Consider the following 23,476-nt stretch of genomic DNA (forward strand, 5'->3'; position numbering starts at 1 on the left):
GAGTGGCAAGGTTACTGCTACTCAATATTTTCAAATAAAAATCCCACAAAACAGTCTTTGGACTTAATGTCTTTTGGAACCAAACTCTTCATTTAATGATGTTCCAATTGTATCCATTATTTTAGGACCCTGGAATAAGGCAAAACAAGACCATCGCTTTATTCAATACATTTAATTTATGGGTAAAATGGCATTTTTGGTGATTTTGTTCAGTTTTGAAAATTGACATAATATACATATTGCAAAGTGTATCACTTTACTAAGATGGATTTATGGATCAAAAACGTCAATCACAACATTTTTCTGCGACCTATGGTTTTTGACATATGACCCCTTGGAATTCATAAGTAGGCCTAAAATGGGTGTTTTTAGTGATTTTGGTCATTTTCGTGTGGGGTATAAAAAATGTTGGTGTATACAAAAAAGGGGTTCCAATATTATTTGAATCCATAAAAAAGTGGTTCTAAAAGTTTAACATACAGACAGGGGGTCAAAAAAGTTTTGACATACTGAAATCAAAATTTTCCAGCCCCAAGTATTTATGAACGTTCCTTTCCTCTTTTTAAATACGTTTCCTCTTTAAGTACTGTATCTCTGCCAAATACAGTAAGCCAAAAAATTAAGGTACCAGTTATGTTCACCCCTGTATATCCTAAATAAAGACAGTCATTACCGGTACTCTTTAGCTCTGATTTAAGACCTTATTTGTTGAAATTGGTTGAGAATTAAAGAAACGGTGATCTAAAAACCTAATGAAGAAGCGAAATCAAAAGTTGCACTTTTGTGTTCTAATCAATGAAAGCACGACGCTGATTTTAACGTGCTAATCAAGGGAAGCGCAGCGCTACATGTAGTTCTCTTGTTCACGAACGTTTTGTGTACAAATCAATAGGGCATTTAATGCAGCAAATTGCAACTTTTAAATCGGAATCTTCCTTGCGTTTTGGGATCGCCCGGCAGGGGTTATTTTAACATGCCTCCTGGCACGTTCGTGCAGTGAGAATAGAAATCCGTGCAGTGAGAATTAAAATTCCGTGCTTAAAATATATCTATACTAGTTTCAGCCTGAAAATGACTAAGAAATTAAAGAAGTTCCTCCACAAAGTAAGACTAATCTAGTTGGGAAATCCTATATCCTATATTTTATAGTTTGCGGTGATCAGTCAAACATTCAATTGGCGGGGGAAATCAAGCAAATATTGCTTCACAACGCCTCTTGTAACGCCCTTTCCTCCCACTTTTTCAGTCACTCGTGGGGGAAAGCATCTGGACGAGAAAGTCCTTTTTTTCATTTGCTAAATGCATGTGAAATCAGCCGGTTTAAACTCTTCTAGAGGTGCTTACAAAGTAAAGGTATAGAAGTTAATACTAACTTGAACAATTTCAACGCTAAACTAAACACTTAGGTCCGATTTCTCGAAGCTTGGCTAGTGGTCAGGCTTCCTAAGCCAATAGGCTAGCCCAACCAATGTGGATCCATTTTATTGATTTATCTTTCTAGGTTGTGTATGATATGATATGATATGATATGATATGATATGATATGATATGATATGATATGATATGATATGATATGATATGATATGAAATATAAATACAGGAGCATCTTTGCAGTTGCCAGATGAGATTGGATGAAAATTTTATTCCAGTATTTTATTCATAATTCACCTTCTGTTTCTGCGACTGGATGATTCATAATATGTGACGTGTCATGTCAAAAGGAGACACTTATGGGCAGGTTATCAATTTTGAGGTTTTTACATAATTCCACAACACCGTTCTCCACAATGAAATCGGACATTCATAAGCAAAAATATTGAGTTAGTAAGTTATGGTATTATAAAGTTGGAAATTAAGATATCGGCCTTTAAAAATATTATTGACAATGTTAAGGGAACTGGAATGAGCGTTTTGAGCCTTTCGACAGCATTTTTTGTGGGACATGAGAGCATTCAGACCTATCGAATTGCATTCTGAATACGAATATTGTCTTTCTGATATCAAATAATTTTCATTTTATGAAATTCACGATATAATATAAATTTTATGACAAATTATTAAAATTTGTATTTTTCACCTTTTGGAGATATAACAGTCCTCGAAGTAAATTTTATAAATTTAATGATATAGTCTTAAAGTGTATGTAAGTGGGATGAAAAGCCGACGATCAATTGAAAATTTTGACCTTTCATATTGAAGATATGGATTTTTTTCCCAAAAAGACCTAATTTTTGTGTGTTTTGGGGAAAAAATCTTCAATACGAAAGGTCAAAATATTCAATTGATCGTCGACGCGTCGGCTTTTCATCCCACTTACATACACTTTAGGTAGAAATCATCAGATTTATAAAGTTTACTACGAGTGCTGTTAAATATTAAAAATATCAATTTTTAATCATTTGCCATAAAATGTGTATTAAATTGCGAATTTAAAAAAATCAAAATTATTTGATATCAGAAGGCCATTCTTCGTTTTCAGAATTATGAGAATACCCTTAAGAGTAGGAATTACCTTGAAAAATGTCTAAACAATACAAGATGCCAGTTATATTCCGGTCTGAAACTCACAGACAATATTTTGAACATAAATAACACCACAAATTCGCAACAAACCAAAATTGTGAAAAAATCACCCCGGGCAGATTTTTGGCTATTTCTCCATTTACGATCCTGCCCAAAAGTGTCTCCTTTCAACATTTAAATCAAAAGGATTTTTTTATTATTATTATTTCATTTTCAGCTATTAATTTCGTGCAATTGTAAGCACCTGTGTGCATTTTATGCATTTTTGCAGAGTTTGTATTCGTTTTTGCATATCAATACCATCAATACCATAACTTAATGGCATTAATGATCCTAGTGTGTACTTTCATGGAGCTGTAGGTAATTAAAAATAATGACAAGTCAATTTAATCAATTATTGAAATACATTAATAGTGAACCAGACGTGTATCAACTTTAAGTGCATATCATTAGATTGATAAACTTTACTTCGAGGACTGTTAAATGTCAAAAATATCATTTTTAATAATTTGTCATACAATTTGTATTATATTGCAGATATCAGTTAAGGCTATTCCTGGTAGGCCTACTCAGAATGCAATGTGGTATGTCTGAGTGATGTGCTCTCAGCTCGCAGCCCTAACTCACAAATGAGTCAGTAAAATGCGTAATTTTAACGTGTGATTTGTAAACGTTTACCATGTTTACAGAACTCGAGGGGAGACAACCCTCTGTCAGCAACCCCTTCCCCTCAAGCTTGTCTCCGCTAGCTGGCCTTTTAGATTTTACATTTGCTATAAACATGTAGTGACTTTTTCCTTCTAAAATAGCCCCTGGATCGCCGTGTCTTTATTTCTTGAACAATTTCAACGAATGAGGTCTTAAATTCGAGCTAAACATGCTAAAGGATACAGCTATTGGCTGCTGGTTCCAATTATGACATATATTTGTCTTTATTTACGATATACAGCAGGTGAACATAACTGGTACCTTAATTTATTGGCTTACTGTATGGCAAATTATAAACATTTAGATTTTCCTCTTTTGGACCTCGCCTCATACAAACAGACGGCTGCCAAAAATTGAAAAACGAGCAAAAAGAATTAGTAAAGAAAAAAGGGCGGAAAATGTGAAAAAAATGTACTATACATCTAAATGTGCTGCTTTTGAGGCGGTAGCGCCTATTTTTTTTTTTTTTTTTTTTTTTGCTCTTCACTTTTTCAAACGACCGTAAAAAAAATTGGGGCAACCTTTTCGGGCTGTTGAGGAAGGGGCGTCAAAATTGGATTTTCTTCAGCCCCCCGGGGAAGGGGCGGCCACGGTACGCCACTGGACGTAGTAAAAAGTGGTGAATCCCATGCCCCTCGGTTAAAACGAGAAGACCATGTTAGTTTTTAAAGAGTTGATATTTAAATAGTTTAAATCAAAAACATAAATTCAAATAGTAATCACAGGCCCTTTCATGCCTTTGTGATTAAAGAAATATACTGCGATTTTCCGTTCCTTTTTTTCACATGCATTTGTAATATCAACAGTATAATCAGTATTTGCGAGTTGTATCGCCTTTTATCTTATTTTACTCACTCTGTTATTTCCAGTTAGGTGTTAATAAATCAAAGTTAAGTTCAAATAAACGGTGTGTAGAATTAATGTTCTTTTAGCTTTTTTAATGGTATCACGGTTAGGCCTGTCGACAAATGTGACAATATAAATATTAAAAAAAACCTAGATTCATACAAATGACTTTTTGTTAACACTGATTATGCCTACATTTTCTCTGCACTGATATAGCAACAAAAAACTTTCATTAAATTCATAGCCCGATTTGCACTGGTAAGCGACTGTGTGGGTAAGCGACCTCAAAAGTTTGTATTGCTTTGATTGCATTATCAAAATCAATCGATTGCGATACCAAGTACTTGAAATGACTTGAGAGTCCCAGTTATGTAATAGATGCGGTTGAATGATGGCCTGAATGATGGGAGGGGCTATTTTCCATATTTGGATTCATGACGTAACTCATCGACTGGTTTGGTTTTGGTCACTGTTTATTATAATGAGGGTGCACTGCTGGGGGTAGCGAACGAATGTGTAAGGACCAACGCCTGACGGCGTTGATTAATGGTGCTAAATATTGCGTTGGTCCTGTATGGACTATATGCCCTATGAATGTTCTGATTTTATGGGCGAGTATAATCCACAATTCAGCATCGAAGTGGTTACGTAATTCTCTTGGTTACCGGATCACGCTACTTTGGTATGCCTTCGAGTGCCATATACTTTATGTGGTGATCATTTCGATCGTGGTTCATTACTCTAGCGCGTGATCCCGTTGACATAGTAACATTACGTAACTTCGATACTGAATACACTCTAGACGCACTGTACTCTAGACGCATAGTAACTTGCCCTATCATTTGTTATAATGCACCAACTGTGACATCTTTTTGAGTTATTGTGAATTAGTAAAAGCATCTATTATTATATTGAATCGATAATAAGGAACAAAGAAAAAAGGGCGGTATCACTGATCAATATGCATGAGTACAATGTTCAAACACCCCTTACTGTAAATAGATTATCCCATCAACAGTTTCAAGTCATTAGGAATATTCGCCTGGTCCCAGATATCTTGCTGTAAATTGGTCAAAATTGAATATAAAAGTAGACAAGGACAAATATTTTTTCATCGCTTTACTTTTAGGTCTGACAGTGTTTAGCAACTTTTCCTTCATTAGACCAGGCTGTAGATGAGCTAGGTGCCCGGCTAGGTGTCACTTGGAGCGTAAACTTATCCCATATGGTTTTTCTAGATCAGAATTTCATGAGGAATAAGAATATCTTGGGTAACAAGCCCCTATCCTGAACAGGCTCCCACAAAAGGGGGGTTCTTTCCGGGGGGTCCATTTTTTAAGGATAAAATATCATAAGTTACGTTTAAACACAATAGTGTAGAGCAAACTCTTATAAATCTCATAATGTACACCCAATTAGTAAATTAAGCCCAACATATTTGATGTGGTAACAATCTGGAGGGTGGAAGAGTAGTAGGGGTCTCTAAAGGACCCCTATTTCCGGGGGTCCATTTTAAAGGAAAACATACCCTAAGTTACGCTTAAACACAAAATAGTATAAAGTACACTCTTTTTAATGCCAAGATTGAAGCTTTTTATATTTGATGTGGTAACAATATGGGGGGTGGGGTGTAGAAGGGGGGTCTCTAAATGGCCCCCTATTTTAAAACAACACCAGTGAAATTTGCCTAAACATTACTCGTCGAGTGGTCGATAGACGTCCCAATAAATCGGACTTAGTCACCGGTCAGTTCTACAGCATAGATATCCATGGCTAACGATGGTTAACTATGGAAACATGTTAAAGGACATCAAGAAAATTTTCTAAGTTATTTATTTTGAGCTCTTTCGAGTATCGACGAGTAATGGATATATTCTGTAGATTTAGGTTTTGTCTGTGACTGCTAATGTGAGGCCGTCGTAGGTCGTACGGGGCTCAAACTCGGTGTGTGGGTTTATGTTTATGAAGTTTATGTTCGTTAAGCCATCCGACCCCGGGGCCCATTCCAAGGGGTCATTTGATGTCAAATGACTAAAAATTGTCATATGGGCATGAAACTAGGTCCTACGGGGCGGGCTCAAACTCGGTGGGTGGGTGTAGTTCTGTCCTGGCAAGAAGATGTTCATGTTCGTTATGTCATCCGACCCCGGCCCCTCCCAGGGGTCATTTGAGGTCAAATGACTAAAAACTGTCATATGGGCATGAAACTAGGTCGTACGAGGCTCAAACTCGGTGGGTGGGTGTAGTTCTGTCCTGGCAAGAAGATGTTCATGTTCGTTAAGTCATCCGACCCCGGGGCCCCCTCCCAGGGGTCATTTGAGGTCAAATGACTAAAAACTGTCATATGGGCATGAAACTAGGTCGTACGAGGCTCAAACTCGGTGGGTGGTGTAGTTCTGTCCTGGCAAGAAGATGTTTATGTTCGTTTTAAAGTCATCTGACACCGGGGTCCCCTCCCTGGGGTCATCTGAGGTCAAATTACTAAAAAGTGTCGTATGGGCATGAAACTTGGTAGGTACAGTCAACATTTAAAACAACATTTTTTGAAGGTCATTTTGGGGTCATCCAAGGTCACCACGGGTCATCTGAGGTCAAATTAGTAAAAACTCATATATGGACATGAAACTTGGTGGGTACAGTCAACATTTAGAGTTATAAGTTTAGGTCATTTTGGGGTCATCCAAGGTCACCCAGGGGTCATCTGAGGTCAAATTACTAAAAACTGTCGTATGGGCATGAAACTTGGTGGGTACAGTCAACATTTAGAGCCAAATTTTTGGAGGGTCATTTTGGGGTCGCCAGGGGTCATGTGAGGTCAAATTAGTAAAAACTGTCGTATGGGCATGTCAACATCAGCCGAGAACCGCCAAATATGGTAACCGCCTAGTCTATTTTAAAACTGATGCATCAATGACTATGTTCATAGGTTGATGACAACATTTATTGAATGGACTGCACTCCGCCATAACTACGGTGAAGGACACCGGCTCAAATCCTTTGTTTGGAGCCAATCGATAATTTCATGCAGGGCCTCTATACTTTCTGTTAATAAAATACTATGCTGAATTTTATAATGTAGCATGTGCACACATTATCATGTTGTGGATGGTGAATCAAGCTGCAGTCCCTACACATTCCCAAATGAATGCAGTGACCACTCATTCATGATGGACGTACTGATCATTATGTATGATTTAAACTCATAGGTGTTGTGCGTTAAGTTTGGCAATTTGGGAGGGGGTGGGTTCAAAATGACCCCATATGATTATACGGGGGTAAAAATTGCTCAAATACCCCTTTCAAATATATCAAATTATTTAAATAAATAAATAAATAAATAAATAAATAAATAAACGAAAAAAAATTGAACAAATTGTAGCGTAGCATTAAAATCATAACAACCATTGCTGACGGGCGGATTCGAACCAACGATATTGACATTATCAGTCTGATGCTCTAACACTGAGCTATGCCATCATTTAGTAATGAGGGTCGAGTTTTTAGCGTATACAGTGTTTGTCTGTGATGCCGCCTCGTGAAATAAATAAATATAAATAATATGGGCAAATATGAGGTTAATTTGGTCAGAAACCCATTATCAGGCGTCAGCATGGGGGGTGGGGGGTGGGGTGATTGTATGGACCATCCCCCTGGCAAAATATTGGGGGATTTATCCCCCATCCCCCGGGATCTACGCCGCGCCTATGACTCTGCTTAAAATTTTGCGCGAGTGATATACTCACAGTTATATCCGACAGCCCAATAGTGCTGCATGTCCACACGTAATTACTATTACCGGACGTAACGTTTCGATCGGTCTTAACAGCTCTTAACCCTGGTCATCTTCAGCCTTAAATTTTCGGATTTAAAGCACATTACGTCGGATATAGTTTTTTTTTTATATCCGACGCTCATTCACACTGCCACTTATATCCGATACTATTACCGACGTAATTTAAGTCCGACTGTGTGAACAAATTGTCGGATTTAAAGCACATTACGTCGGATATAGTTATATTACGTCGGATACTATTACCGACGTAATTTAAGACCGGTAATAAGTGATTTAAGTCCGACTGTGTGAACACGACTTAAGCTTATTATCCTCTTCAACAATAGGATTAAAGATTGGTGCTTGACTGGAATTACGTGATAGTGTCATTGGTTATTGTTAAAAGGCAATAAGGTGTGTATTTCCTCTGAATAGGAAAGACTCTCTACATCGAACCATGGATGTTGGTGGTTCGAATTAAGCCCGATCCTGACTCCACTTCGCAGCGGTATGCGATGCTGCGATGCTTTTCAAACATCTCAGCATCGCGCGATGAAATTAAAATGTACAGGTGGAGTCAGTATCGGGCTTTAGGAGAATGTATCTTCCAAACCCAATTCGAAATGATGCGCTTGAGAATTCAACAATATAAATAACGGTAGCTCTATTATATTACACATTAATGTTTTAAGCAGATAAAATTCCAAAATATAATACGTTTTCTGCCTTTGCTTGTCACGTGGTAGGCCTATGTTGAAGTTGCGATTATATTTTTAAATAAGTTTCAGCTGAATAACAACAAGACAAGTGGTCGAGTGGTCTAAGGCGCTAGGCTCATAGAGTACTAAGCGTTGCGCCGTGAGTTCGAACCCCGCCTCTGCCAAACTTTAAAAGAACTAAATTAAAATTTGACTTTTTTAAATTTCATATTTGGGAAATGTGACTGGGAGAATTTATGTATGGTGTGGAGTGGTGTGATAGGGCATGTACTTTAACTGGCCGGCGCGGTCTTTATTGGGCGTTTTATCGGCAGTCAACGAGTAATGAGTTTATTCTTTGTTTGGTATGACCAGATTTTTATGAAGATTAAGTATATCTTGACCAAGAAAGTCAAACTCCTTCATACAAACATCCAGCCACCAACTCCCCACCCCACCCCACCCCCCAAACAGGGGGTGCCATTCAGGCGTTATGAGCATTTTGAGAATATAATGTGTAATAATGTATGATACTGTAATTTCAAATAATTATGATGCAACACATCTTACAACCTAAAATCAAAATTAATGTTGATATGTTATTCCAAAACTCGATGGCAACAATACTGTGTGTGTGTGTGGGGGGGGGGGGCTGGAAGAGGAAGTCTCTGAAGACCCCATATTTAATAGACGGGATGAGGTCTTTTTAGTCTTTAGGGGAATCTTATATTATACGGTTCCAAGCATTTGGGTCCGTAATTTGTAGGAAAATACTTCATACCATTATGTTACCCTTTGGTTCAAATAGGGCACAAATACTTGTTTGTACTATAAAGTTTGCTTTAAAGTTCTACCAATTATGCTTACTTAATCCTCTGTATCGCTTTCATCGCTGTTGCCTACAAAGTCTTCACAATCATGATCTATAAACAGTTCTTGCATATCATCAGGCATAACCTTCTCGAACCATCTCAGTTCTAGTGATTCTGTCCATCCATTGTCAGCAATGTTTCCAGCATCATAACTACAAAGGACTGCTGAGCGCCATTCTCTAGCGATAAAGTTTGATCTCAAAATATGAGGTCTCAGTGTATGCTGGCATGGTGGTAGCAATGACACATCAGTGATCTTGTTCTGTTTGGTAAATTTCCGATCAAAGAGTATATACCGGGCCTCGTTGACGCTTTTACACTTTATGCCATACAGCAAGGCAACATATTTTTCAAGGTCTGCCTCCAGGGTTTCAGCAGAAGACACCCCAAGATTGGAGAAGGTATCCAGGAATTTAGGCTTGCATTCAAGTAACTTCCAACAAGTTTGTTTACCTTTACAAAAAAGGAGGAGTTGTAGTCATTGCCTGTGAAGGCATGAAATCCTATCAGCGATGTCTTCTGTGCTGGTGTTAGGTCTATGTCGCTCATTCTAAAAACCTTAGAACCCCCCTTTTGTGGGAGCCAGTTCAGGATAGGGGCTTGTTACCCAAGATATTCTTATTCCTCATGAAATTCTGATCTAGAAAAACCATATGGGATAAGTTTACGCTCCAAGTGACACCTAGCTCATCTACAGCCTTTTGCCAAAGTGAAAACTTTTCGAAATAAATCATAAAAACCGGGTCTCTAAGTTAATTGGACAGACAGTAGACGTCTCATATAACAGGGGCGACATCTTTTTATCTTTTTTTATCTTTTTTTTGGCGTAAAACAACTCGACTTCGCCTCGTTGTTAAATTAAAAATAATGATGTCGCCCGTGTTATATGAGACAATAGATGCACTCCAGCGGCTAAAAACAATACCTTTACTCTCTAATTATTTTGACAATTCAGCATTGATGACGGTGTATTTCTTTCTTGTGTGTACTTTTTTGAGGGTTTGAGTGGGTATTCCAAATTGTGTGTATTTGGCATATCCTTAAAAATACTTGTTTTTTGGCATGTTGCGCCAATAAACAATATATTTTGTTATGCCTACTGGTAATAATTTCCACTGAAATTATGTAAAGCAACCAGATTGCAAAAGTACTAAGTTTATCAGAATCATGCAGTGCATTAATTTGTTACCCACATCCCACCTTAAACTTGGGAGCTCCACATGATAATTGGGACAAAAAACGTCACATTTATGTAAGTTAAATGTTAGATGTTTATCCTGTGAATTCAATTTGACCCCCCCTCCTTGGTGCTACCAATTTATTCCGTTAGCCCTTGAAGATTTTATGTGTTTATGAGAATAATTTTCTTTATACTCCTATTAATTTATAGATGGACATTTTAATCATGCGTATTATTGCTGTGTTGATTTGCCTTACTTTGATATGTGAGGTCAGCAGTTATAGACTAGGCGTCGGAAACACGAATATAAACCAAAAACGAGGTAAGACTAAGCTAGGGCTTTCTTAGTGTTTTTCTGTGTCATTTCACCAAAACTCAAATGATGGTTGAAAATTACATGATTGCCATTATAATAAATAATTAAATAAATAAATAAATAAATAAATAAATAAATAAATAATTAATAAATAAATAAATAAATAAATAAATAAATAAATAAATAAATAAATAAATAAATAAATAAATAAATAAATAAATAAATAAATAAATAAATAAATAAATAAATAAATAAATTTCGGATTTATATAGTGCCTTTTTCCATCTAGATCTTGAAGGATTCAAAGCGCTGTAATTTCGCTGCTATGGTTTATCATCACAATCAGATCGCATCATCTAGGTCAGTTGCAGCCAAACCTGGCGCAGACCTATCCGCACTTCAATTGTAACATCCACCAATTATCTGTGCAGCTCCCCAAATTCCATTGGGTGAAGGAAGTTTTGATAACCAAACAACTAATCACCGATTTTTTTGAATGCAGGAGGAAACCGGAGATCCCGGGAAAACCCGCGACAGCGAGCATGGAATCGGGATAAACCAAATGCACATACAGTCATTGGACACGGCCGGGACTTGAACCCGGGACCTCAGTGGTGCAAGGCGAGGGAACTTAGCCCTACTAGTATAGGGCCTTTTGACTGTGGTGATCCAAAACCATGCTATATCATAAAACGTACCTGGCTATGTCCAGAGCTGCTGTCAGTGACTGCTAATTCCCCACAGCGGTTAGTGGGTTGTGAGCTGTCACTGGGTTTTTAGCAGTACTCAGTATATAGCATATGTGTATAGTATATAATGTGTAATAAAAAAAAGGCCCTGTGGTAGGGCTAAGGGAACTACCGCTGCGCCAACTCGCAAACTCGCTCTAATACGCGTTCATACACTCTTATATCAAAGCAGCCAATCAGAAAAGCTGTTAAAAAAGTACGAAACATGCATTGATTGTGTATATTGTGCACTCCGCGTACTACGCGCAGTGTTTCGCGCGCGTTCGCGTCGCGTAGGATTGATTCATTTTTCGGGCGGGTTGATGCATTTAGATTTGGTTCTGTTTTCCAACATTTTTAGTGATAATTTGTTATATAAAAAAAGTAAAAATTACGTGTTTTTTTCTTCTCGTGTATGAAATAGATTAATAAACTTGTATTACTTATTGCTCGAGAAATTAGACAAAATAATGCACTTGTGCTGATGTTGATGCGTCTAAGCCCCGAAGGGGGGCTCGTGCATTAGACGCATCAACATCAGCACGCGTGCATTATTTTGTCTAATTTCTCTCCCAATAAGTAATACGCGTTCATTAACCTATAATTAAAATGGAGGTGCTTGTGCAAATAGAATAAACATTTCACTGTACATAAAATTTACTACCAGGGATGTCTGATATCCTGATGCTACTGTAGTCTATACGTCGTCGACAGAGTGCTACACTATCGTAAGTGCAGTTTGGACAGTTTTACAGGAGAGCATATTTGTGTTTTGCATAGCCGTTTGTTTCCAAGTAGCCATAAAATGACATGGGAATGTTAAGCAATTTGATTCTAATAATATAAACTATATAAATGGTGTTAAAGTTAATAAATCAATTATTTACTCATTTAGATGCCGTAAGTGCCACATACAATAGTGTTGCACTCAAATAGAAATGAGTGCAGAGTGCAACACTATCGTATGTGCCACATACGATAGTGTAGCATCCATTGCTAAATTAGGATATGCGTAATATCGGCTCAAATGTCCAATATTTTGTCATTTTATGTTTCTTAAAGGAAGTGTCCGGTAATCACAACATTAAGCCTTATATGTTAGAAAAATAATTATCAAGCACGAATCACATGGTTTTATTTCAAACAAACTCATATTAACCATAAAACGAATAAAAACAGCCATCTCTCAACACGCGATATTCAAAATTCCCGCGCCGAAATTGTCTGGAGCAGTGACGTCCCAATAGTTCAATGAAGCCTGTCGACAAATGAGCACAAATAACCATGACGTTGGGTAACCGATTATAAAGGAAACGCAAGGAAACAATGGTATGTGGACCTTTGTTCACGAAATGAGACAATGGCCTGCTTTTTGTTAACCAGCATTCTTGAAAATGAGCAACATAATGATTGTTGACTTAACACGGTTTGGAAATAATTTCTTCATATTTTTGGTGTTATCTGTCGTTTACATATCCTTCCTAAAACACAAAAGTGCGACCCTCTCCAAACACCTAAATTAGCTAAAACTATACAAAACTATATTTTCTAGAATTTCAGAAAATAGTTTAAATGTAGCTTGTACCGTTTTTTTGTGGCATCCTTCAGAACGGAGCGGTCCGTTACCAATATAGCTCAATATTTTTGGTCAAATCTCCATTCAATTAACACGGGGAGTTGGCTAGCTATGAGCTAGCTATGCTTTGCCCTCACTCATATTCTACGAAAGTGCGACTATTTCGGAACATCTAACCTAGCTGTAATTTTAGGTCATGTTAGAGAAATATATTTGCTAGAAGTTTGGAGAATAGTTTAAATATTGGCCGGTTATTTTTCACACAGTGATGTTAACTAAGCAAATTCAATATACTTCTAACATACACTATTTGTAAAGGTCGCGCGTCAATGGTGAGAGCACTGTGTATTGTGTATAGGAAAACGGACAGTAACTGCAGTATGAGATATATAGCTACACTGGAGACACGTGTGATTATGTGAAACAAATGCACAATAAATTGAAGTAATGTATAGTACGTTTATCAATTATAATTGATTTTCAGAAATCAACTATTGCGACCCCAACCCATGTCAAAATGGAGGCGTTTGTGCTACTCGAACACATGATTTTATCTGTACATGTGATGCAGGCTACCATGGAACAACGTGTGAACAGGTCCTGTCTGAGGGAGGTGAGTAATATATTGCAAATATCACTGAATATTACATCAAATTTTGTTGCACTTTGGAAACATGAGCTCTGCTAAAAAGGAACTTTTTAAAAAACACAATTCTTTATTTCATTAGATGTAGAATTGTTTTATTATTTGAAACCATACGTCTACAAGGTTGAGATAAAGAGAGATTGCGATTTCCAAACGTAGGTATCGAACGTACATTGATCTATTCAAAGCCACTCTCCTGTATCGAAGCGAGGTCACGTATTTAGCCAGTTTTGAAGATTTTCCACGTGCGAAATAAACGTAGATACATCGTTGAAAATGCACAAATGAACATACGAAGGAAAGTCTAATTACTTTTATGATCCTTTTTGTTTGTAACAAATCATTATAATAAAGGTACAGCGATGTGTTGAAAATCAACTAACTTTTCAATCACTATACCCTCTATCGACCTATATTAGATTAGATCAGATATTATAGTCTTTATTCCAGCCGACTTGTTCTCCTTCTTGACGAATGAGCACAATCCAGTTTGGAACCGAGACTAGCAATATTTAACACCGTATTGCGTTTGGAACATCGCAATCTCTCTATTAAAGAATTATTATAACAGTTATATTTAAATATGGAGTGCCCAAGAAAAAATACCGAATGAATGAATTTGTCGAGAAATAGGCATCGGAATCAAAAAAATATAAAAAGCAGCGCGTAGTTCATTTTATTGTGAATCATAATACGCAGATTTTTAATTGATTCGGTTGAATGGTTGCAAAGAAATAGCAATTACATAATACGCGCATCAATGCAATTCTTAGCAAGTTTTTTATCAATAAGCGCCTGTTTTAATATTCGCCCACCCGTTCCTATAGTTTGTGTATCTCATTATACCCGCATGGGAAGCATGGACGGGTACTAGTATATTGCCATCCTGTGGTTTCTTATACCCGTATGCAGAGCATGCAGGATATCATCTAATCCTTGTGTTTCATTATACCCGCATGCGAAGCATGGACGGGTATCTTGCCATCCTGTGGTTTCATTATACCCGCATGCAGCGCATGCAGGGTATCTTGCCATCCTGTGGTTTCTTATACCCGTATGCAGAGCATGCAGGGTATCTTCTTATCCTTGGGTTTCATTATACCCGCATGCGAAGCATGGACGGGTATCTTGCCATCCTGTGGTTTCATTATACCCGCATGCAGCGCATGCAGGGTATCTTCCCATTCTGTGGTTATACCCGCATGCGAAACATGGACGGGTATATTGCCATCCTATGGTTTCTTCTCCATCTCCTCCTTATACCCGCATGCGAAGCATGGACGGGTATATTGCCATCCTGTGGTTTCATCTCCTTCTCCTCCTCCTTCTCCTCCTATCAAACACATCATTCTGTCAAGGCTAGCGCTAAAACTACAAGGGCCCCAGGGCCCATATGTGGGTACACTTATGGGCCCTACCCCGTCAGAAGTGCCTTTGCCCATCTCGGCCCCAGAGGTCAAAGGTCACGGGCCCCAGGGGCCCAAATGTGAAAATATAAAGCACGCCATTTCTCATCACATGAAGCAGCCTCAGGGCCCTGAGTTGGTTCACTGATAGCCCTAGGGGTGCTCTATATTTACAAATATACAAGAGCCCCATATGTTATATATTATGGGCCCCAGGGCCCCAAATGTTAAAATATGGTGCAACAGATTGACAAGCCTAGCTCTAAAAGTACAAGATCACTAGAGGGCTCATATGTGGCATATGTATGGGCCCTAAGTTGTAGATGTGCCTTTTGCCAATTTTGGCCACAGATGTACAAGGCTGGGGGCCCCAGGGGCCCAAATGTTAAAACAAAGGGCCGGCCGTTTCTCAGCAAATAAAGTAACTACAGGGTTCAGATTTGGTACACAGATATGTCTTTACTATTATATTGTCATATGTATATAAAACCCCCATATGTGACATAATATGGGCCCCAGGGCCCCAAACGCTAAAACATAGGGCCGGCCGTTACTCAGTAAATAAAGCAGCTACAATGCCCAGCTTGAGTCTACTGATAACATTTGAGAATCATACTCCAACATATGTACATGAGCCACATAAGTCATATGTATTGGGCCCCAGGGCTCCAAATGTTAAAACAAAGGGCGGGCCATTTCTCATCAAAGAAAGCAGCTTCTGGGCTCAGAATTTGTACATAGATAGCACCTGAGAATTATATTGTTACTAACACCCACACATCCACCCCACACACGTAGGACTAAACAGACATATCGTATTATATCATAATTGGAAATACCAGCGTGAAGCGTTAAGGCTGTTCCAGTTAAATTACATACCCATTGGCTGTTCCATTCAATTTACATACTCCCTCTGAAATGGCCCAAATAGGCTGTTCCGTTTAATTTACATATTCCCTCTGAAATGGCTGTTCCATTTAATTTACATACTCCCTCTGGAATAGTTTTTATTGCATAGCCTCACTGTGAATAAGAGAGACTATTACCCATTGGCTGTTCCATTTAATTTACATACTCCCTCTGAAATGGCCCCAAAAAGGCTGTTCCGTTTAATTTATATACTCCCTCTGAAATGGCTGTTCCATTTAATTTACATACTCCCTCTGGAATAGTTTCCCCTAATCATATTGCATAGCCTCACTGTGAGTAAGAGAGACTGACAACAGCAACCTATGGAGAGTAAGAGAGACGACTCCCCTGCGAGGGGACTTTTTACAATTTCTTAATTTAAAGTGCTACGACAGTGCAACCTACATTCAATTAAAGCTTGGGACTTGGACTTTCACTTTTTACACATTTTCCGCCCAATTGGGCGACTTTTTACAATTTCTTTATTTTAAGTCCTCAGCAAATAAGGACTGTAAGTTTGGGTACACCGATAACATGCGGGTATAGCCGTATTTGTGTACAAATATATAGCCTTCTAGTTATACCCGCATGCGAAGCATGGACGGGTATATTGCCATTCTGTGGTTTCATCTCCTTCTCCTTATACCCGCATGCAGCGCATGCAGGGTATCTTCCCATCCTGTGGTTTCTTCTCCTCCTCCTCCTCCTCCTCCTCCTCCTTCTTCTCCTATCAAACACATCATTCTGTCACGGCTAGCGCTAAAACTACAAGGGGCCCAGGGCCCATATGTGGTACACTTATGGGCCCTACCCCGTAGATGTGCCTTTTGCCCATCTCGGCCCCAGAGGTCAAAGGTCACGGGCCCCAGGGGCCCAAATGTAAAAACACAAACCATGCCGATTCTCTTCAGATGAAGTAGCCTCAGGGCCATAAGTTGGTTCACTGATAGTCCCAAGGGTACTCTATAAATACAAGTATACATGAGCCCCATATGTTATATAGTATGGGCCCCAGGGCCCCAAATGTTAAGAATATGGGGCAACAGATTGACAAGCCTAACTCTAAAGCTACAAAGGGCACTAGGGCTCATATGTTGCACATGTATAAGCCCTAAATTGTAGATGTGCCTTTTGCCCATTTTGGCCCCAGATGTACAAGGCTAGAGGCCCCAGGGGCCCAAATGTTAAAACAAAGGGCCGGCCGTTTCTCAGCAAATAAAGTAGCTACAGGGCGCAGATTTGGTACACAGATAGGTTTTCAGTATTATATTGTCATATGTACATATGTACCCCATATGTCACATAATATGGGCCCATGTGCCCCAAACGCTAAAACATAGGGCCGGTCGTTACTCTGTAAATAAAGCAGCTTTAGGGCTCAGAGTTAGTACACATATTGCACCTGAAAATCACATTGTTATATGTACATGTGAGCCCCATATATTACAGTATATGGGCCCCAGGGCCCCAAACGCTAAAACATAGGGCCGGCCGTTACCCAGTAAATAAAGCAGCTACAGTGCCCAGCTTGAGTCTACTGATAGCACTAGAGAATTAAACTTCAACATATGTCCATGGGCCTCATAAGTCAAATATTATGGGCCCCATGTCCCCAAATGTTAAAACAAAGGGCCGGCCGTTTCTCATCAAATAAAGCAGCTTCCAGGCTCAGAATGTGTACACAGTAGCACCTGAGAATTATATTGTTATTAACACCCACATACCCCCCCCCCACTCCCCACCTTACACACGTAGGACTAAACAGACATATCCGTATTATAATTATTAATATAATAATTGGAAATACCAGCATGAAGCATTAAGGCTGTTCCAGCTAAATTACATACCCATTCGCTGTTCTATTTAATTTACATACTCCCTCTGAAATGGTCCCAAAATAGGCTGTTCCGTTTAATTTACATACTCCCTCTAAAATGGCTGTTCCATTTAATTTACATACTCCCTCTGGAACAGTTTTCCCCTAATCACATTGCATAGCCTCACTGTGAATAAGAGGGACTGACAACAGCAATCTATGGAGAGACAACTCCCCTGGCAGGGGACATTTTACAAGTTCTTTATTTAAAGTGCTACGAGAGTGCAACCTGCATTAAATTAAAGCTTGTGACTTGGACTTTCAATTTTACACATTTTCCACCCAATTGGGCGACTTTTTACAATTTCTATATTTTAAGTCCTCAGCAATTTGTACACAGATAGCACCTGAGAATTATCTTGTTACTAACACCCACGCACGCACCCCCACCCCACACACGTAGGACTAAACAGACAGACCGTATTATATCATAATTGGAAATACCAGCGTGAAGCGTTAAGGCTGTTCAATTAAATTACATACCCATTGGCTGTTCCATTTAATTTACATACTCCCTCTGAAATGGCCCCAAAAAGGCTGTTCCGTTTAATTTACATACTCCCTCTGAAATGGCTGTTCCATTTAATTTACATACTACCTGAGTAAGAGAGACTGACAACAGCAACCTATGGAGAGTAAGAGAGACAACTCCCTGGGAGGGACTTTTACAATTTCTTTATTTAAAGTGCTACGACAGTGCAACCTACATTCAATTAAAGCTTGTGACTTTCACTTTTTACCTATACAATTTCTTTATTTTAAGTCCTCAGCAAAAAAGGACTGTAAGTTTGGGTACACCGATAACATGCGGGTATAGCCGTATTTGTGTACAAATATATAGCCTTCTAGTTATACCCGCATGCAATAGCATGCAGGGTATCTTCCCATCCTGTGGTTTCTTCTCCTCCTCCTCCTCCTCCTCCTCCTCCTTTTCCTCCTCCATCAAACACATTATTCTGTCAAGGCTAGCGCTAAAACTACAAAGGCCATGGGGCCCATATGTGGTACACTTATGGGCCTTACCCCGTAGAAGTGCCTTTTGCCCATCTTGGCCCCAGAGGTCAAAGGTCACGGGCCCCAGGGGCCCAAATGTGAAAATACAAAGCACGCCATTTCTCATCAAATGAAGCAGCCTCAGGGCCCTGAGTTGGTACACTGATAGCCCTAGGGTACTCTATATTTACAAATATACAAGAGCCCCATATGTTATATATTATGGGCCCCAGGGGCCCAAACGTTAAAATATGGTGCAACAGATTGACAAGCCTAGCTCTAAAAGTACAAGATCACTAGGGCTCATATGTGGCATATGTATGGGCCCTAAGTTGTAGATGTGCCTTTTGCCCATTTTGGCCCCAGATGTACAAGGCTGGGGCCCCAGGGGCCCAATTTTTTAAAACAAAGGGCCGGCCGTTTCTCAACAAATAAAGTAGCTACAGGGTTCAGATTTGGTACACAGATAGGTCTTTAGTATTATATTGTCATATGTATATATAATCCCCGTATGTCACATAATATGGGCCCCAGGGCCCCAAACGCTAAAACATAGGGCCGGTCGTTACTCAGTAAATAAAGCAGCTACAATGCCCAGCTTGAGTCTACTGATAGCACTTGAGAATCATACTTCAACATATGTACATGAGCCCCATAAGTCATATATATTGGGCCCCAGGGCCCCAAATGTTAAAACAAAGGGCCGGCCGTTTTTCATCATATAAAGCAGCTTTATGGCTCAGAGTTCGTACACAGATTGCACCTGAGAATTACATTGTTATATGTACATATGAGCCCCATATATTACATAATATTGGCCCCAGGGCCCCAAAACGCTAAAACATAGGGCCGGCCGTTACTCAGTAAATAAAGTAGCTACAGTGGCCAGCTTGAGTCTACTGATAGCACTAGAAAATTATACTTCAACATAATTATGTACATGGGCCTCATAAGTCAAATATTATGGGCCCCAGGGCCCCAAATGTTAAAACAAAGGGCGTTTCTCATCAAAGAAAGCAGCTTCCGGGCTCAGAATTTGTACACAAATAGCACCTGAGAATTATATATTGTTACTAACACCCACACACCCATCCACCCCACACACGTAGGACTAAACAGACAGATCGTATTATATCATAATTGGAAATACCAGCGTGAAGCGTTAAGGCTGTTCCAGTTAAATTACGTACCCATTGGCTGTTCCATTTAATTTACATACTCCCTCTGAAATGTCCTCCAAAAAGGCTGTTCCGTTTAATTTACATACTCCCTCTGAAATGGCTGTTCCATTTAATTTACATACTCCCTCTGGAATAGTTTCCCCCTAATCATATTGCATAGCCTCACTGTGAATAAGAGAGACTGACAACAGCAGTCTATGGAGAGTAATAGAGACGACTCCCCTGGGAGGGGACCTTTTACAATTTCTTTTTTTTAAAGTGCTACGACAGTGTAACCTACATTCAATTAAAGCTTGAGACTTGGACTTTCACTCTTTACACATTTTCTGCCCAATTGGACGACTTTTTACAATTTCTTTTATACGTCCTTAGCAAAATAAGGACTGTAAGTTTGGGTACACCGATAAAATGCGGGTATAGCCGTATTTGTGTACAAATATATAGCCTTCTAGTTATACCCGCATGCGAAGCATGGACGGGTATATTGTTATCCTGTGGTTTCTTCTCCTCCTTTTCCTATCAAACACATCATTCTGTCAAGGCTAGCGCTAAAACTACAAAGGCCCTGGGGCCCATATGTGGTACACTTATGGGCCCTACCCCGTAGAAGTGCCTTTTGCCCATCTTGGCCCCAGATGTCAAAGGTCACGGGCCCCAAGGGCCCAAATGTTAAAATACAAAGCATGCCGTTTCTCATCAAATGAAGCAGCCTCAGGGCCCTGAGTTGGTACACTGATAGCCCTAGGGGTACTCTATATTTACAAATATACAAGAGCCCCACATGTTATATTTTGTGGGCCCCAAGGGCCCAAATGTTAAAATATGCTGCAACAGATTGACAAGCCTAGCTCTAAAACTACAAGATCACTAGGGCTCATAAGTGGCATATGTATGGGCCCTAAGTTGTAGATGTGCCTTTTGCCCATTTTGGCCCCAGATGTACAAGGCTAGGGGCCCCAGGGGCCCAAATGTTAAAACAAAGGGCTGGCCGTTTCTCGGCAAATAAAGTAGCTACAGGGTTCAGATTTGGTACACAGATAGGTCTTTTAGTATTAAATTGTCATATGTATATATAACCCCCATATGTCACATAATATGGGCCCAAGGGCCCCAAACGCTAAAACATAGGGCCGGCCGTTACTCGGTAAATAAAGCAGCTACAATGCCCAACTTGAGTCTACTGATAGCAATTGAGAATCATACTTTAACATATGCACATGAACCCAATAAGTCATATATATTGGGCCCCAGGGCCCTAAATATTAAAACAAAGGGCCGTCCGTTTCTCATCATATAAAGCAGCTTTATGGCTCAAAGTTTGTACACAGATTGCACCTGAGAATTACATTGTTATATGTACATATGAGCCCCATATATCTCATAATATTGGCCCCAGGGCCCCAAACGCTAAAACATAGGGCCGGCCGAAACTCAGTAAATAAAGTAGTTACAGTGGCCATCTTGAGTCTACTGATAGCACTAGAGAATTGTACTTCAACATAATTATGTACATGGGCCTCATAAGTCAAATATTATGGGCCCCAGGGCCCCAAATGTTAAAACACAGAGCGGGCCATTTCTCATTAAAGAAAGCAGCTTCCGGGCTCAGAATATGTACACAGATAGCACCTGAGAATTATACCGTATTGTTACTAACACCCACACACCCATCCACCCCACACACGTAGGACTAAACAGACAGATCGTATTATATCATAATTGGAAATACCAGCGTGGAGCGTTAAGGCTGTTCCAGTTAAATTACATACCCATTGGCTGTTCCATTTAATTTACATACTCCCTCTGAAATGGCCCCAAAAAGGCTGTTCCGTATAATTTACATACTCCCTCTGAAATGGCTGTTCCATTTAATTTACATACTCCCTCTGGAATAGTTTCCCCTAATCATATGGCATAGCCTCACTGTGAGTAAGAGATACTGACAACAGCAACCTATGGAGAGTAAGAGAGACGACTCCCTGGGAGGGGACTTTTTACAATTTCTTTATTTTAAGTGCTACGACAGTGCAACCTACATTCAATTAAAGCTTGTGACTTGGACTTTCACTTTTACATTTTCTGCCCAATTGGGCGACTTTTTACAATTTCTTTATTTTAAGTCCTCAGCAAAATAAGGACTGTAAGTTTGGGTACACCGATAACATGCGGGTATAGCCGTATTTGTGTACAAATATATAGCCTTCTAGTTTCTTCTCCATCTCCTTCTTCTCCATCTCCTCCTATCAAACACATCATTCTGTCAAGGCTAGCGCTAAAACTACAAGGGCCCCAGGGTCCATATGTGGTACACTTATGGGCCCTACCCCGTAGATGTGCCTTTTGCCCATCCCGGCCCCAGAGGTCAGAGGTCACGGCCCCAGGGGTACAAATGTAAAAACACAAACCATGCCGTTTCTTATCAGATGGAGCAACCTCAGGGCCGTGAGTTGGTACACTGATAGCCCCAGGGGTACTCTATAAATACAAGTATACAAGAGCCCCATATGTTATATATTATGGGCCCCAGGGGGCCAAATGTTAAAAATAAGGGGCAACAGATTGACAAGCCTAGCTCTAAAGCTACAAGGGCACTAGGGCTCATATGTTGCACATGTATAAGCCCTAAATTGTAGATGTGCCTTTTGCCCATTTTGGCCCCAGATGTACAAGGCTAGAGGCCCTAGGGGCCCAAAGGTTAAAACAAAGGGCCGGCCGTTTCTCAGCAAATAAAGTAGCTACAGGGCTCAGATTTGGTACACAGATAGGTCTTTAGTATTATATTGTCATATGTGTATATGAACCCCACATGTCACATAATATGGGCCCCTGGGCCCCAAACGCTAAAACATAGGGCCGGCCGCTACTCTGTAAATAAAGCAGCTTTAGGGCTCAGAGTCAGTACACATATTGCATCTTAAAATCACATTGTTATATGTATATGTGAGCCCCATATATTACATTATATGGGCCCCAGGGCCCCAAACGCTAAAACATAGGGCCGGCCGTTACTCAGTAAATAAAGCAGCTACAGTGCCCAGCTTGAGTCTACTGATAGCACTAGAGAATTAAACTTCAACATATCTCCATGGACCTCATAAGTCAAATATTATGGGCCCCAGGGCCCCATATGTTAAAACAAAGGGCCGGCCGTTTCTCATCAAATAAAGCAGCTTCCGGGCTCAGAATTTGTACACAGTAGCACCTGAGAATTATATTGTTACTAACACCCCAATACCCCCCTCCCCA

The 23,476-nt window shown here is 39.6% G+C and overlaps 1 protein-coding gene across 2 annotated transcripts in view; it reads left to right on the top strand.

Annotated features, from left to right (window-relative positions):
- LOC140150647 (galectin-3-binding protein B-like) overlaps positions 1 to 23,476 on the top strand; it is an 89,800-nt gene that overhangs the window by 24,017 nt on the left and 42,307 nt on the right. For both annotated transcript variants that reach the window (XR_011858828.1, XM_072172714.1), the window contains exons 2-3: positions 10,810 to 10,921; positions 13,704 to 13,832. Coding sequence is in view for 1 of the 2 variants with exons in the window: in XM_072172714.1 (XP_072028815.1) it covers positions 10,810 to 10,921; positions 13,704 to 13,832 (241 nt within the window). In the remaining variant the exon portion in view is untranslated. The remainder of the gene's footprint in view (positions 1 to 10,809; positions 10,922 to 13,703; positions 13,833 to 23,476) is intronic.

The sequence above is a fragment of the Amphiura filiformis genome, chromosome 4 (assembly GCF_039555335.1).
Source record: "Amphiura filiformis chromosome 4, Afil_fr2py, whole genome shotgun sequence".
In the NCBI taxonomy this organism is placed as follows: domain Eukaryota; kingdom Metazoa; phylum Echinodermata; class Ophiuroidea; order Amphilepidida; family Amphiuridae; genus Amphiura; species Amphiura filiformis.